Source organism: Myxine glutinosa, chromosome 6, assembly GCF_964187855.1.
Source record: "Myxine glutinosa chromosome 6, kmMyxGlut1.1, whole genome shotgun sequence".
Lineage (NCBI taxonomy): Eukaryota > Metazoa > Chordata > Myxini > Myxiniformes > Myxinidae > Myxine > Myxine glutinosa.
Window position 1 is genome coordinate 21,335,100 of NC_136266.1, and position 18,235 is coordinate 21,353,334.

Below are 18,235 nucleotides of genomic sequence, written 5' to 3' on the forward strand. Positions count from 1 at the left end.
CGCATCTTCATGACGGAGTGGAATTGCCTCTCCGTGTACATCTTGTTTATATTGCAGTCACCGAAGATTTGAAACTACACGATTGTTTGAAAGTTAACACATTAACAAAGCGAACGCATGACGTATTAACGCAGACGCTCCTTGTAATCAATGCACACGAGACCTTGGGATTTGGGATTTGCGCGGCGGGAGCGACCCGAGGATGGCGAGGCCGGTGGTGGTCATGGTCACGCGGTGTTCTTTCATGGCAGCTTCAACCCACTGAATGTTGATTCTTCACGACGATGAATGGATGGACTGAGATGGGTAGGAGGCGGGGGTTGTAGGGTGGGGGAAAGGGAGGGGTTTCGAGTAATAACCTGGAAAGGAATTAGGGAAGGGATTGGTGAATGAGCGTGGAATGAAATTTATATTACACGCGATGATTAAGATGAAGAAGAAGACGATGATATATATGATGATGAAGATGATGACGAAGTAGATTTAGGATTTAATTAATACATATAACAGTCCACATGAAGAAGAAGAAGATGTTGATTTATCTTTCCTATTGATTGAATTACATCTGATCAAACGTGGATTGAGAGAGGAAGCCGAAGAACTAAGTATGTGGGAACGAATGAAGACTCCACAGAAAATTATGAGGAAGAAGAGTGAGCGCGACCGCTAGCAGGCGCCCGGGGTTCGGTGTTCGCGCTTCTCGTCGCGCGTGCGATGCGCCGCGGGTTCGGAGCCCGAGAAAAAGACACGGGGTTCGAGAGAGGCGCGGAAGGACTTCGAGTGAAGAGACCCGTGAGGGTCCATCTCGCCCGTACCGCGGGAGATTGTCTGAGGCGGACGTCGACGGGTCTTGGAGCCCGCGAGTCCATCGTTCAGCAACGCGACCGGTCCGTGAGCGCGGGGGGAAGCCGGCGGGGGCTCTGCGCTCTGCCTAGATGGGGACGAGGTCGTCGCACGGCTTCGCCGCATCGCTGAGCGGGGACACATAATCGGCTCCGTGCCGAGATATGGAAGGTAGACACACACACGGCGACACCGGCTCTGTTTTGGGGACCGAGTCATGTCCGGTTTCTTTCTCGCTTCTGCTGTGTCGGCCTCGTGTCCGTAAATCGTGTCCTCGATTCTTGAACGTCGGGCTCGAATGTCCGGCACGTGGACGCGCACACATCGGGACCAGAACCATGATGGGGATTCCTTTGCTGCATGGATTTGATGGGGTCGGATGTGCTATTCGGGATGTGGATTGTGGATTGCGATGAGAGATTGGGATGAGGGAGGCTTCGATGAGAGATTGGGATGAGGCTACGATGAGAGATTGGGATGAGGCTACGATGAGAGATTGGGATGAGGCTACGATGAAATTGGACGGCATGTTGGTTGCGATGAGATTGGGATGAGGCTACGATGAGAGATTGGACGGCATGTTGGTTGCGATAAGAGATTGGGATGAGGCTACGATGAGAGATTGGACGGCATGTTGGTTGCGATGAGAGATTGGGATGAGGCTACGATGAGAGATTGGCATGGAGAGTTGCAAGGAATGATTGATATGGGGGGTTGCGATGAGATTGGGATGAGGCTATGATGAGATATTGGGATGAGGCTACGATGAGATTGGGATGAGGCTACGATGAGAGATTGGGATGAGGCTACGATGAGAGATTGGGATGAGGCTACGATGAGAGATTGGGATGAGGCTACGATGAGAGATTGGACGGCATGTTGGTTGCGATGAGATTGGGATGAGGCTACGATGAGATTGGGATGAGGCTACGATGAGATTGGGATGAGGCTACGATGAGAGATTGGGATGAGGCTACGATGAGAGATTGGGATGAGGCTACGATGAGAGATTGGGATGAGGCTACGATGAGAGATTGGACGGCATGTTGGTTGCGATGAGAGATTGGGATGAGGCTACGATGAGAGATTGGACGGCATGTTGGTTGCGATAAGAGATTGGGATGAGGCTACGATGAGAGATTGGACGGCATGTTGGTTGCGATGAGAGATTGGACGGCATGTTGGTTGCGATGAGATTGGGATGAGGCTACGATGAGAGATTGGACGGCATGTTGGTTGCGATGAGAGATTGGGATGAGGCTACGATGAGAGATTGGGATGAGGCTACGATGAGAGATTGGACGGCATGTTGGTTGCGATGAGGGATTGGGATGAGGCTACGATGAGATTGGGATGAGGCTACGATGAGAGATTGGACGGCATGTTGGTTGCGATGAGGGATTGGGATGAGGCTACGATGAGAGACTGGACGGCATGTTGGTTGCGATGAGGGATTGGGATGAGGCTACGATGAGAGATTGGACGGCATGTTGGTTGCGATGAGGGATTGGGATGAGGCTACGATGAGAGATTGGGATGAGGCTACGATGAGAGATTGGACGGCATGTTGGTTGCGATGAGAGATTGGGATGAGGCTACGATGAGATTGGCATGGAGAGTTGCAAGGAATGATTGGTATGGGTGGTTGCGATGAGAGATTGGGATGTGGTTGTAATTATAGATTGGGATGTGGTTTACAATGAGAGATTGGTATGTGGTTTGCAATACGAGATTTGTATGTGGTTTGCAATACGAGATTGGGATGTGGTTAGCAATGAGAGATTGGTATGTGGTTTGCTATACGAGATTGGGATGTGGTTTGCTATACGAGATTGGTATGTGGTTTGCAATGAGAGATTGGTATGTGGTTTGCAATGAGAGATTGGTATGTGGTTAGCAATGAGAGATTGGTATGTGGTTTGCAATGAGAGATTGGTATGTGGTTTGCAATGAGAGATTGGTATGTGGTTTGCAATGAGAGATTGGTATGTGGTGTGCAATGAAAGATTGGTATGTGGTTAGCAATGAGAGATTGGTATGTGGTTTGCTATACGAGATTGGTATGTGGTTTGCAATACGAGATTGGGATGTGGTTAGCAATGAGAGATTGGTATGTGGTTTGCTATACGAGATTGGGATGTGGTTTGCTATACGAGATTGGTATGTGGTTTGCAATGAGAGATTGGTATGTGGTTTGCAATGAGAGATTGGTATGTGGTTAGCAATGAGAGATTGGTATGTGGTTTGCAATGAGAGATTGGTATGTGGTTTGCAATGAGAGATTGGTATGTGGTTTGCAATGAGAGATTGGTATGTGGTGTGCAATGAAAGATTGGTATGTGGTTAGCAATGAGAGATTGGTATGTGGTTTGCTATACGAGATTGGGATGTGGTTTGCAATACGAGATTGGTATGTGGTTAGTAATGAGAGATTGGGATGTGGTTTGCAATACGAGATTGGGATGTGGTTTGCTATACGAGATTGGGATGTGGTTTGCAATGAGAGATTGGGATGTGGTTTGCAATACGAGATTGGGATGTGGTTTGCAATATGAGATTGGGATGTGGTTTGCAATGATAGATTGGGATGTTGTTTGCAATGAGAGATTCGGATGTGGTTGTAATTATAGATTGGGATGTGGTTTACAATGAGAGATTGGGATTTGGTTTGCAATGAGAGATTGTGATGTTGTTTGCAATGAGAGATTTGGATGTGGTTTGCAATGAGAGATTGGGATGTGGTTTGCAATGAAAGATTGGGATGTGGTTTGCAATGAAAGATTGGGATGTGGTTTGCAATGAGAGATTTGGATGTGGTTTGCAATGAGATTGGGATGTGGTTTGCAATAGGAGATTGGGATGTTGTTTGCAATGAGAGATTTGGATGTGGTTTGCAATGAGATTTGGATGTGGTTTGCAATGAGATTGCGATGTTGTTTGCAATGAGAGATTGGGATGTGGTTTGCAATAGGAGATTGCGATGTTGTTTGCAATGAGAGATTGGGATGTGGTTTGCAATGAGAGATTGGGATGTGGTTTGCAATAGGAGATTGCGATGTTGTTTGCAATGAGAGATTGGGATGTGGCTCGCAATGAGAGATTGGGATGTGGTTTGCAATGAGAGATTGTGATGTTGTTTGCAATGAGAGATTTGGATGTGGTTTGCAATGAGATTGTGATGTGGTTTGCAATACGAGATTGGGATGTGGTTTGCAATGAGAGATTGTGATGTTGTTTGCAATGAGAGATTTGGATGTGGTTTGCAATGAGATTGTGATGTGGTTTGCAATACGAGATTGGGATGTGGTTTGCAATGAGAGATTGGGATGTGGTTTGCAATAGGATATTGGGATGTAGTTAGCAATGAGAGATTGGGATGTGGTTTGCAATGAGAGATTGGGATGTAGTTTGCAATGAGAGATTGGGATGTGGTTTGCAATACGAGATTGGGATGTGGTTTGCTATACGAGATTGGGATGTGGTTTGCAATGAGAGATTGGGATGTGGTTTGCAATAAGAGATTGGGATGTGGTTTGCAATATGAGATTGGGATGTGGTTTGCAATGATAGATTGGGATGTTGTTTGCAATGAGAGATTCGGATGTGGTTGTAATTATAGATTGGGATGTGGTTTACAATGAGAGATTGGGATGTGGTTTGCAATGAGAGATTGTGATGTTGTTTGCAATGAGAGATTTGGATGTGGTTTGCAATGAGAGATTGGGATGTGGTTTGCAATGAAAGATTGGGATGTGGTTTGCAATGAAAGACTGGGATGTGGTTTGCAATGAGAGATTTGGATGTGGTTTGCAATGAGATTGGGATGTGGTTTGCAATAGGAGATTGGGATGTTGTTTGCAATGAGAGATTTGGATGTGGTTTGCAATGAGATTTGGATGTGGTTTGCAATGAGATTGCGATGTTGTTTGCAATGAGAGATTGGGATGTGGTTTGCAATAGGAGATTGCGATGTTGTTTGCAATGAGAGATTGCGATGTTGTTTGCAATGAGAGATTGGGATGTGGCTCGCAATGAGAGATTGGGATGTGGTTTGCAATGAGAGATTGGGATGTGGTTTGCAATGAGAGATTTGGATGTGGTTTGCAATGAGATTGGGATGTGGTTTGCAATAGGAGATTGGGATGTTGTTTGCAATGAGAGATTTGGATGTGGTTTGCAATGAGATTTGGATGTGGTTTGCAATGAGATTGCGATGTGGTTTGCAATAGGAGATTGCGATGTTGTTTGCAATGAGAGATTGGGATGTGGCTCGCAATGAGAGATTGGGATGTGGTTTGCAATGAGAGATTGGGATGTGGTTTGCAATACGAGATTGGGATGTGGTTAGCAATGAGAGATTGGTATGTGGTTTGCTATACGAGATTGGGATGTGGTTTGCTATACGAGATTGGTATGTGGTTTGCAATGAGAGATTGGTATGTGGTTTGCAATGAGAGATTGGTATGTGGTTAGCAATGAGAGATTGGTATGTGGTTTGCAATGAGAGATTGGTATGTGGTTTGCAATGAGAGATTGGTATGTGGTTTGCAATGAGAGATTGGTATGTGGTTTGCAATGAGAGATTGGTATGTGGTTTGCAATGAGAGATTGGTATGTGGTTTGCAATGAAAGATTGGTATGTGGTTAGCAATGAGATTGGTATGTGGTTTGCTATACGAGATTGGGATGTGGTTTGCAATACGAGATTGGGATGTGGTTAGTAATGAGAGATTGGGATGTGGTTTGCAATACGAGATTGGGATGTGGTTTGCTATACGAGTATGGGATGTGGTTTGCAATGAGAGATTGGGATGTGGTTTGCAATACGAGATTGGGATGTGGTTTGCAATATGAGATTGGGATGTGGTTTGCAATGATAGATTGGGATGTTTGCAATGAGAGATTCGGATGTGGTTGTAATTATAGATTGGGATGTGGTTTACAATGAGAGATTGGGATTTGGTTTGCAATGAGAGATTGTGATGTTGTTTGCAATGAGAGATTTGGATGTGGTTTGCAATGAGAGATTGGGATGTGGTTTGCAATGAAAGATTGGGATGTGGTTTGCAATGAAAGATTGGGATGTGGTTTGCAATGAGAGATTTGGATGTGGTTTGCAATGAGATTAGGATGTGGTTTGCAATAGGAGATTGGGATGTTGTTTGCAATGAGAGATTTGGATGTGGTTTGCAATGAGATTTGGATGTGGTTTGCAATGAGATTGCGATGTTGTTTGCAATGAGAGATTGGGATGTGGTTTGCAATAGGAGATTGCGATGTTGTTTGCAATGAGAGATTGGGATGTGGCTCGCAATGAGAGATTGGGATGTGGTTTGCAATGAGAGATTGGGATGTGGTTTGCAATAGGAGATTGCGATGTTGTTTGCAATGAGAGATTGGGATGTGGCTCGCAATGAGAGATTTGGATGTGGTTTGCAATGAGATTGTGATGTGGTTTGCAATACGAGATTGGGATGTGGTTTGCAATGAGAGATTGGGATGTGGTTTGCAATAGGATATTGGGATGTAGTTAGCAATGAGAGATTGGGATGTGGTTTGCAATGAGAGATTGGGATGTAGTTTGCAATACGAGATTGGGATGTGGTTTGCTATACGAGATTGGGATGTGGTTTGCAATGAGAGATTGGGATGTGGTTTGCAATACGAGATTGGGATGTGGTTTGCAATATGAGATTGGGATGTGGTTTGCAATGATAGATTGGGATGTTGTTTGCAATGAGAGATTCGGATGTGGTTGTAATTATAGATTGGGATGTGGTTTACAATGAGAGATTGGGATGTGGTTTGCAATGAGAGATTGTGATGTTGTTTGCAATGAGAGATTGTGATGTTGTTTGCAATGAGAGATTCGGATGTGGTTTGCAATGAGAGATTGGGATGTGGTTTGCAATGAAAGATTGGGATGTTGTTTGCAATGAGAGATTTGGATGTGGTTTGCAATGAGATTTGGATGTGGTTTGCAATGAGATTGCGATGTTGTTTGCAATGAGAGATTGGGATGTGGTTTGCAATAGGAGATTGCGATGTTGTTTGCAATGAGAGATTGGGATGTGGCTCGCAATGAGAGATTTGGATGTGGTTTGCAATGAGAGATTGGGATGTGGTTTGCAATAGGAGATTGGGATGTGGTTTGCAATGAGAGATTGGGATTTGGTTTGCAATACGACATTGCGATGTTGTTTGCAATGAGAGATTGGGATGTTGTTTGCAATGAGAGATTGGGATGTGGTTTGCAATGAGAGATTGGGATGTGGTTTGCAATGAGAGATTGCGATTTGGTTTGCAATACGAGATTGCGATGTTGTTTGCAATGAGAGATTGCGATGTTGTTTGCAATGAGAGATTGGGATGTGGTTTGCAATGAGAGATTGCGATGTTGCTTGCAATGCGAGATTGCGATGTTGCTTGCAATGAGAGATTGCGATGTTGTTTGCAATGAGAGATTGGGATGTGGTTTGCAATAGGAGATTGGGATGTGGTTTGCAATGAGAGATTGGGATTTGGTTTGCAATACGAGATTGCGATGTTGTTTGCAATGAGAGATTAGGATGTGGTTTGCAATAGGAGATTGGGATGGTGACAAACCCACCCCTGTGATGATGAGAACCAGAAGGAAGAGGTTGCTAAGGTGTAAGTTATGTTTTGGTGACATTATGGCCTTTTTGGGATGCAAGTGAGCTGGCCTTTTCGGGATGTGAGCCAGATGGCAGATTAGAATGTGAGCTGCATAGGAGATTGTCAGGTGAGGTTAAGGGAGCATTGGGAGGTTAGATTTGGGACACATGGTGTGTGAGCCTGAGGGTGCATGTGGGAGTGTGTTTGTGGGCACATGGGGTGCAAGCTTGATGGCACATTAGGGTGTGTGATTGAGGGCACATAGAGGTCTGATCTCTCAGCATCATGTGAAGAGGAATGTTTGGGAAAAGTGAATGTGCAATGAAAATGAAAAAAAAAAAAGCCCCAAAATTATTTCTTCAGAGATTCTCAATGGACGATAAATCGTCAGGGATTTTTGCAAGGGTTTGCTGTGAGACAGAAGTGAGATTAAAATGTTTGGATTTTGAGGAAATATGACGAGCAGTTTGGCTGGGAGGAGTAATGTGAGTGAGGTGCGCAATATGACTAAAATTATAATTGGAGACTCGTAGCGATTGGTGGTGTCTCTCCACATCATGATGCTAATTTCTCTGGAGGGTGGTGAGGTCATGCGAGAACTGCATTACATTTGCAGGTGAGATGGCAGCGACTCATGCTGGGCTCACTAAGGAGTCATCGTCTACTGGGGTTGTCCGGCGTGGCCCTCACGATGTGAGCCAGGACACGGTGCGTGCATCGCTCATCCTTGCTTCCGTAAAAGAGCAGGTAAGCAAACCTCACACCTAACCTTGCGTCCTCCCTCAATCATTCTCTCACTATCTCGCTCCCTCGTTTCCTCACTCTCTCACTCTCTTTAAAGCCTTACATTTTAAAGGTTACCTTTTACTGGTATGACAGCGGAAACGTATGCCCAAGAGTCGAGCTTTAAAATGCTGGCTTAAGCACTGCCCTCGGAGTTAAATTCTTGGTGAGATTTTTCTCAGGATTGCACAGCTATGTTTGGTTGAGGATTTTTTTTTCCCATCTGGTTCTTTTTCCCCCCATTGATTTGACAATCTACTCCCGCATCACCGATGACATAATTACTCCCGCCAGGGAGTAATGCATTCGATGGTGTCCGTCCGTGTGTGTGTTCGTGTGTTTGTGAACAAGATATCTGGAAAAGTTCTGAACGGACTTGGATGAAAGTTGGTGGGATGATTTCCCTTGGGATAAGGAAGAATTGATTAGTTTTTGGTGAAGCTCAGGATATTATTCCAGATCCAGGAATTTTTTGAACGATTTTTTACCATTGGAAGACGGGGCTCAGCAGCGGCCACCCACGGCGGAAGTATACGCTCTACTGAGTGGCGTTCTAGTTACCTCTGTCACCGAAGGTGGACGGAGGTGATGTTTGCACACCTGTTTGTCTGTCTGCCTATGTGCAGGATATCTCAAAAAGTTGTGAATGGGTTCGGGCAGAAGTTAGTGGAGAGGTTGGGTGTGTGACAAGGACAAACTGATTAGATTTTGGTGAAGATCCGGATCTAGATCCGGATACGAGAATGTTTTTAAATTCGCATGTGATTATTCACCTTTGAGGCATGGGGCTTTCACCTTTGATCGGTGAAACGTGATTATTCACCTTTGATAGCATGATATTTCAAAAAGGTGTGGATGAGTTATGACAAAACTAGGTGGTGGACGAGTTGGGTAGGTGGCAAGAACAAGCAGAATAGTTTTTGGTTCAGGTCCAGATGCAGATCCAGCCTATCGGTGGGATACAAAACATAACCTGTTCAGCCTGGCAGAGGTAGGTGCTCTACCGAGTGCTGTTCTATCTAGTTAGGTTATGCTAGCGAAATATTTGCTGAAGGTACTCTTCCTGCATTGTGGAGTCAAACGGTACAAGGCCAAACCAAAAGACCTTGCGTTTTAAAGCCAATTTTCTTTTGTTTTCCGTATCACTTTATCATTCAAAGCAGAAACATGAGCTTTTTGTGTCTTAAACGAAGATTTACATGCTCAAGGCCTTTGGTCTGAAATGCATGTGCTTGGAATTGTCCTAATGATAGCTGATGCTCATCTCCTGACCAACTTTGTCTTAGTATCGACCCCTGATGGAGCAGATTAAAGTTGAGTGAAATTGCGATAGTTTGGGAGAGCTGCATCATGAAGCATGCCATCATTTGGATGAGGATGTAAGACCGACTATCCTGTCTGCATTTAGACTGCATAAGTTAAAGAACACAGAGTATCTCTTGAAAAGCTGCAAACTGGTACCTTTCCCAAATTTCTTGAATTATATGGCTTGAGCACGACAGGTGAAATGGCCTTTTATGCCATAATAAACTTGAGAATGATCTCGTGAGTTGAAGTCATATTGACTTCTTTTGCATTTCCATAACAGGTACATCACATTTCATCTGTTGGCAGTGCCTGTGTGACCCAAATATGTACTTTACAACTACACTAACATATTACAGTCAGCCTAACTTACTATATCTATCGGAAATTTGTTCCATGATGACACTGCACCTGGATGGCAGTTCTAATCGGTTTTGGTGCCAGCTATCCTTCAGTGCCTCAGGCTACAACACTCATCCAGCCTTTCACAGACGTACACCCAATCAAGTACGAACTAGACTTATTAAGTGCCTTCTGAGATGCGGATTAATGCCTTCTGAGATCTAAATCAACTTAGGCAGGGATTTAGAACTTCTTTAGGGTAAAGGTATTAGCTCACCCATTCTTGGTTGAAAAGCATCAGGGGATCTTGATTGTTCACGAGCTAATGGTAGCAGACACCGCATTCCCCGCGATCTATACGAGCGATGGCGTACTCATTAATGCAACACTGCCTGTAAAGCATAAGTGTGATAGTTTATAGTCAGGTGAAGATTCAAACCCAGGTTAGACAGCTCCCAGTCTATGTTAGATTATTCAAACAACTATATATAAAACTGCGCTACATATGATCCATCCTGCTAGTTTACATGCTTACATGATTTGAACATGAGATCCCAGCATGAATGAGCTACTTGCTCAGGTAGGAATGCCAAACAAGCCAACCCAAAGTTCATATGTTTGTGAAACAATGCCAAATGATAAACAAATTAATTTTTCTGAAATACAGGACTTTCAAAATGATTTATGAATGCTAAATGCTGAGGCAGCTGGTGCAGAAGAGGTTGGAGGTGCAACGTGAAATGGCATTGGGATTTGTGGACCCGGAGAAGGCCTACGACAATGTGCCGAGAGAGATGGTGATGGCAACACTGAGATGAATGGGAGTGCCGGAAGCAGAAATTAGGTTGGGGGAAGGGATGTATAAGGGAACAAGGGAAAGCGTTTTGGTTGGTCCTGAGATGTCTGAAGAGTTCAGTGTGAACATCGGTTTGAGGCAGGGAAGTGCTCTCAGCCCACTCATGTTTATCATGGTGATGGAGCTGGTAAGCAGAAAGGTAAACATGAGGATTTTTTGGGGGAGGATGTTTTACGCGGATGATCTAGCTGTTGTGATGCAGAGTGGGCGGAAGATGCGGGAAGAACCAGAGAAGTGGAAGAAGGCATTTGAGAAACATGGGCTGAATATTATGAGTATGGAGAAGACTGAGTTGATGTGGGTCGGGCAGCAGAGAAAATGAATGAATATCAGGATACAGGGGAAGGATATCAGACAAGGAAATAAGTTTGAGTATCTGGGGGGAACAGTGACTGGGTTGTAGATGATGACGTAGTGACTGGTGGGTAGATGGTAAGTCGGAGGCAGATGTGCGGATGTCGATTCAAGTGGGAGCGAATGCATGGAGGAGGGTAGAGGGAGTAATGGTAGACTCACATGGACAGAAAGATTTCAAGGAGATTAAAAGGAAAGGTTCTGATGTCGTGCGTAATGCTGGCCTACCTTTACGGTCTGGAGATGGTGGCACTGACAGAGACAACAACAGAGGCTGCAGTTTTGCAAGAACAACTGGGTTCGGAGGATTGTGTGAGTTAAGAGGGTGGATGGATGAACTGAGGGAAGAGATTGGTGTGCAGAGGAGCTTGATGGGGAGATTGGTGTAATGCCGGCTGAGATGGGCTGGGCAGATGGGAGAAGAGGGAAGGGCAGAGAGAGCGGATAGTTTGAAGGAGCAATGATGGAGGAAAAGAGGCAGACCAGGGTTGAGATGGGAGGATTGTGTGAAGAGAGATACAAGTAAGGTGGGGGTGGTTGGAGAGTGGAGAGAGTTGGCTGAGGAGAGAGGGGAGTGGAGGAGTGTTGTGGTCAAAGCAATAAAGATTCTTGGTACCATTATACCTCACCCATTATAAAGGGAAGAAGAAGGGGGAGAAGAAGTGTAAATGCTAAATGAGGTGTTTTGCACATGTACTGTGTGCGCGTTTACATTGACTCTGTTCAGCTCTACGTGCACTTTTTACCTGCCGTTGCTTGCAATAAATGTGTAATTTAAATTGTCTTTTGAACTTCAAGTACTTTTCCAAGTATCTTTCAGAAGCTTCGAGGCTTGGTGAGCCATTACAAGTAACAATCCTTATCCTGGACACATAATCCATTTTATTTCACCCCAAACTCTTCAGTTTCCTGGGGTTTCTGCACAAGTGAATTTTGGAGCAGATTACTTCATTTCAAAAATTCCATATTACTTGTTCTAAAGATCATATACTGAAAACCTATTATGGCTCCAAACCAGCCTGCACAATACAAATTCATCAAGTTTGAGTGTTTTGCGAAAACGAGACCAGGAAGTACGCCTTTATTAAAGCACAAAAAAGGTAAGAGAATACGATATTACCCATTTCAAAGTGGAATCTATTTCATTTCGGCCTGATTGGTCTAATGATGCTGCAGAGTTTGACAGAATTGAGCGAATACCAACCAACATCAAACTGAAGAAGCAGTGAGGTACCTCAAACATATATATTTCAAACACACCACAGCGGAAGGGGTGCCAAGCAGCTCATCAAGCTACAGGCTCCAGAATCCTATCAGCATCATTTGACCTCCAGGTCGATGGGCAGGGAATGATGTCTGCCTCAGATGAGAAAGGTTTTAAGCGCCTGCCCTCAATTTTGCCCCCAATGAATGATATGGATTGCTTCCACTTCTCATAGCCGACTATCACCGCACATGATCTCGCTTTTAAGGAACACATCTGCTGTGAAAGCATAAATCATGCATTTCTTCATCTTTTTATAATGCAAACATTCTCTGCTATTACTAACTACAAAATAAGACCATAACAATTGAAGAGTCAATATAAATCTTCTTGGGATGCAAGCACATTAAGGAAACATGAATATAATAAATAAAAACAAACGAGAGAAAATTGGGCAGTAGAGAGTCCAAGTAAACTACAGTTATTGCTTCCACCAACCGAAGGTGGATGGAGGTTATGTTTTCACCACTGTCTATCAGTTTGTCTGTGACCTGGATATCTCAAAAAGTTATTGATGGATTCGGACAAAATTTGGTGGACAGGTTGAGTGTGTGACAAGAACAAATTGATTCAATTTTGGTGAAGATCCAGATCTGGGTCCAGATGCGGATCCAATATTTTAAAAAGTGAATCTTCACAATTGAGAGATGGGGCCAAAAATGATATACAGCATGATATTTCAAAAAGTTTTGAACAGATTATGACAAAACTTTGTGATGAATTGGGTAGGTGACAAGAAGAAGCTGATTAGATTTAGATTCAGGTCTGGATGTGGATCCGGCCTATTAGTGGAATACAAAATGTAAACTATACAGCCTGGCAGAGGTATGTGCTCCACAGAGTGCTGTTTTATTTACAGACATGCAATTCTCTACAATCCGATGGAAAAAAAAAAAAATACAACCCCCAAAAAGGCCAACATGTATTCTGCACGAATATGCAAACATAGATGAACTTCAGCATGCACAGACTACTCGGGGAGAGGACCATACAAATTTCAGCTCGAGGAACAATCCGGAACAATAATTTTTCAATGGACAATAACACTTTTCACACAACAAAACTGCTGTCTATGTAAATGTCTATGTAAATCAGCTGTCTATGTAAATCATGCGCACAGTACAGCATGAGGCAATCTGTGAAGAGTGCGAGTGACATTCTGAAGTTAACAACAACCCCGATGATGGCCGTTCAAGCCAGCATTTTAAAAGACTTTCGCTTTTTGGACACGTGTTTCTACTTTCAGACATCATCAACAAGGTAAAAATCAACTTCAAGATGTTCGGCCTGGAAACTGTTTGATTGCAGATTGCCTGATGGGTACTGAGCAAACACCACACATCATCAGTGATGTCCGATTGGATTGATCAATCAAGGGAAAGAGAACCAGGTGGGAGAGATCCTCAGCCAATTTGTGGTCTGCAATAAAAAAAGAAATATGGAATCTCCAAAAATCAACAACAGTAAAAACTCCTGAAAGGCAGTGTTCAAACCGACATATTAATGCTTCAGTCTTGAGACTCGTTTTTCCAAAAACTCGTTTTTCTCTAGATACAAAACAACAACAACAACAACAGGCAGTTTAAGGCCATTTTCCCTGCAAGCGCGGGGTAAGCCTTGCGGTCCCCATGACAATCTTCTCCATTTTGCCCTATTTTCTGCATCTCCCCTTGTTAACCCCCATACCCGCATTTCTTCTTCGACCATCTTTAGCCAAGTCTTTCTCGGTCTTCCCCGTCCTTTACTTCCTTCTACATTCATTTCCATCACTCTTCTCAACCAGTCACTTTCATCCTTCCTCAACACATGACCAAACCATCTCAACCTGTTTCTCTTCACAGCATCAATCACAGGGTCTATTCCCATCATCTTTCGCAATTCATCATTTGTCTTCCTCTCTCTCAACGATACCTCAAAAAAACATTGCCATAAAACATTGCCTCAAACTGGGAGCCATGATTGTCATGGGACCCGCAAGGCTAACCCCCGCTTTAGTGGGGAAAATGGCCTTAAAACGATCATTCATTCATTCATTCTCTCAACGATACTCCGCACATCCACCGAACCATTCTCATTTCCACCCTTTCCAGGCTTCGTTGCTGCTCTACGTTCATTACCCATGTCTCGCTCCCATAAATCAGAACACTTCTCACACATGCAGCATACACCTTTCCCTTCAGCTTCAACGACTCTCCCCTCCTCGTCAGCACGCCACTCAGTTCCCGAAACTTCTTCCATGCACATCTCACTCGAGCAACCGTTGCCGAGTCTGATCCACCTTCTCCATTCAGCATGTCTCCTAGGTAACAAAATGTTTTCACACCGTCCAGCTTCACTCCGTCTTCAAGATGCATCTCAACATTTCCTCCATCTGCAGCTCCCCCTGTGCACACCTTACACTTGAATGTAGCTGCCACACTGGTTAATGTCCCTCTCAAACCACTACATTTTTGATGAACCCACTCGGCGGACATTGTACATTGAATGGAATTCACTCCGACACCCTTCCTGCACACAGCACACGGCCACTTCCCAGTTCTTTCCACCTCACCACATGCTTTACCACTTGCCATCACCTTCGTTTTTCCGATATTCACCTTCAGACCTTTTGTCTCCATACATTCCTTCCACTTGTTCATCTTCTCCTTCAGTCCATCCATACTTTCTGCAATCAACACAAGATCATCTGCATACAACAACTCCCACGGTAAACCCTCCTTTACATTCCGAGCCAGCACCTCCATCACAGCTACAAATAGTAGTGGACTTAGTACTGACCCCTGATGCACTCCCACCTTCACCTCAAACTCACCACTGTCCCCGTCCTTCGTCCTTACAGCTGTGCGCGCTCTTTTGTACATTGCCATCACCACTCTGATCAACCATTCCTCCACTCCTAAGTTCCTCAATGCCCATGTCACTACTTCACCTGGAACCCTACCAAATGCTCTCTCCAGATCAACAAACCCAAGAAACAACTTCCTCTTCTGCATGTTCTTCTCCTGTAACTGCCTCACAATTAAAAGCGCGTCTGTCGTTCCTCTTCCTGGCATAAATCCAAACTGCATTTTGTCAATCTTCACTTTCTTCCTTATCCTCCTCTCCAACACCCTTTCCAATACCTTCATTCCATGCTCCAATAACTTTATCGCTCGATACGAGCCATTATCCAGAGGGTCACCTTTCCCCTTGTGCAGAGGGACGAGCGCACTCAGTTCCCAATCCACTGGAATGCGGCCTTCTTTCATCACCAGATTGCAGATCTCTGCCATTTCTTCACACCCCAATTTCCCGCTGCCTTCAACATATCTCCCACAACTCCCGTCGGCCGTCCCGCTTTTCTGCTCTTCATTGCTTTTATCGTTTCCTCAACTTCCTTCTCAGTTATCTTCTCTGCCGGTCCTAAAACTGGGTTACTCTCTATGTTTCCATCCCATTCATTCTCTGCATTCAACAGTATTTCCATATATCTCTTCCATCTTCCTTTAATTCCATCTGGGTCCACAACGATTTGTCCCACTTCATCCTTCAAGCAAATCACCCCCATCACATCACACCTCTCTTTCGCTATCTGCTTTGCAATCCTGAATACCGCTCTCTGACCCTCTTCCGAATCCAAGCGTTCCCCGAACATTTTCCGACATGCCTCCTGCGCCTTTGCTACCTCTTTCTTTGCAGCCTTCTTGGCTGCCTTATAAACTTTCATGCTCTGCTTTTTCTGCTCCTGTACCCTTCGCCTTCTGCCACTCCTTGAACTTCTACCTCTTCTCGTCAATCCTCTTTCCAAATTCATCATCCCACCACCATGTTTCCGAGTGCCTCGGTGGTCCTTTTGTCCATCCACATACGGCTATCTTTCATTGACATCCAACCACTTTCAAGCTCAACCACATCATCCGCTACCCTACTCAGCCTCTCTTTTAATGCCTCCCTTACTGATCCCTGCGCATCGTAAAAGCGTGACCAAGGGTTGGCGTCAGGAAGGGCATCCGGCCATAAAAACATTGCCTCAAACAGGGAACCATGATTGTCATGGGGCCCGCAAGGCTAACCCCCGCTTTAGCGGGGAAAAATGGCCTTAAAACGATCATTCATTCATTCATATTCACTGTCACCTCTTTCAACCTTTCTGTCACCTTTCTGGTGGTGGAGGTAATAAATAAAGGTATTTTAAAAAACATCAGGATAAAGCGAAGCAGCTTGCACTTTATCCCAAAAACGAAAGTACAATGTCATGCAAGCTTGTGGTCTGATAGGATGACCTCGTGGTTCGCACACTCATCTCTCGGCTGTCTTGCCTGGGTTTGAATCTTGACCCAGCTAGAAGCTGTCATCCCCGTGTTTCACAGGCAGGAAGTTTCATCAATGTGTGTGCCGTCCTTCGGATGAATGTTAAACGGGTGTCCCATCTGCCGACATTGACCCCCAAAATAGGTATTTGCTTTCTTCTCAGAAACTACACACTTCATCACCCATGCTGTACCAAAGTTTGTTCAAGGCGTTAGAAAAATTGGGGTCTGAGGAGGTATTAAACAAGGAAATTGAGGAGGAGGTTGGGGGAGAGAGAGGGAGGGGCCTAAAATAGGTATTTTTTTGTTGTTTGTTTGAAGTCTTGTGATCTAATTATGTTCGTTTGATTCTACCTGCTGCCCTGTCTTCGAGCAAGCATTGGAATTGGTTTAAAATACCTTTAGTCAGTGGAGTATACTGTTTATTCTACCAGGTGAGCGCCAGGGGTATTGCCCCTATGTTTTTAGATATTAAGTCAAAGGTCGTGTAAGACCTAGAACACAGAACAGGCCAGAACCTAACAGAACTAGAACGCCACTCAGTAGAGCGCATACTCCTGCCATGGGTTTAGTTGGAATAATACGTTTTGTTTAACATCCCCTCTCCCCAAAACAATAAATGAAAAAGAAAGTAGGCCCTAACTGTCAGAGAATTTATTTTGATATATCTCGGAATTAGAGGAGAAAAACATCATTTAAGAATAAGAATAAAAGCTTTAATGCAGTAAAACAGAAAAAATCTTTCCCAAAAAAATTTCCAAAAAAAATTCCTGGATCCGGAATAATATCCGAAGCTTCACCAAAAACTAATCAATTCTTCCTTATCCCAAGGGCAATCATCCCACCAACTTTCATCCAAATCTGTTCAGAACTTTTCCAGATATCTTGTTCACACACACACACACACACACACACACACACACACACACACACACACACACACACACACACACACACACACGGATGGACACGATCGAATGCCTTGCGGGAGTAATAAACCTGAAAATCGCAGAGCCAGAACCAGAATTATTTATTTGGTCTGGGAAGCCCATGCGAGGTTTCTTCTTCTTCAGCCTCTCACAACCCTGGGTGAATATGCGATCTTTTAAAAAAAAGTTGGAATTTTGCCACATCTGTTTTATTCGTTTGTTAATATACTTCAGCCATTGACAAATCTGGAACTAAGTCTTTATAAGTTCATCAAATACTGACACCGCGAATGACATTCGCTGAGCTAAATGTTGATATCTCTTCTGAGGTAAAAAAAAAACAAAAAAAAAAAAACAGTTTTAAAGCTTTTTTTTTTTTTCCCTTTTCTTTTTGTATACAAGATCGAGGCTCGTGAAAGAGCGAACATTAATCACACAGAAAGACAAACCGACACATAAAACATATAACATCGGGAGCGGTAGACAAGATGGGGAGAGAGGGGGAAGGACACAAACACAACATTTGAGAGCAGGGACCGAGAGACATGGAGACATGGAGACATCGAGAGATCTGAGAGAGGGCGAGGGCTTTGGGGGGGGGGGGGGGGGGGCATGGGAAGGGGGCGGTGGGAGA

At 44.2% G+C, this 18,235-nt stretch overlaps 1 protein-coding gene across 6 annotated transcripts in view; it reads left to right on the forward strand.

Annotated features, from left to right (window-relative positions):
* The first annotated feature begins 532 nt into the window (after nucleotides 1-532).
* Nucleotides 533-18,235, forward strand: part of LOC137429642 (catenin delta-2) — a 580,920-nt gene continuing 563,217 nt past the window's right edge. For 5 of the 6 annotated variants that reach the window (XM_068119734.2, XM_068119735.2, XM_068119736.2 and 2 more), the window contains exons 1-2: nucleotides 533-1,014; nucleotides 8,096-8,226. In XM_068119734.2, coding sequence (XP_067975835.2) covers nucleotides 1,008-1,014; nucleotides 8,096-8,226 — 138 coding nt within the window. In that variant the 5' untranslated portion in view covers nucleotides 533-1,007. Of the gene's footprint in view, nucleotides 1,015-8,095; nucleotides 8,227-18,235 lie in introns of those variants that run through there. The other variant, XM_068119738.2, reaches the window with a different exon arrangement.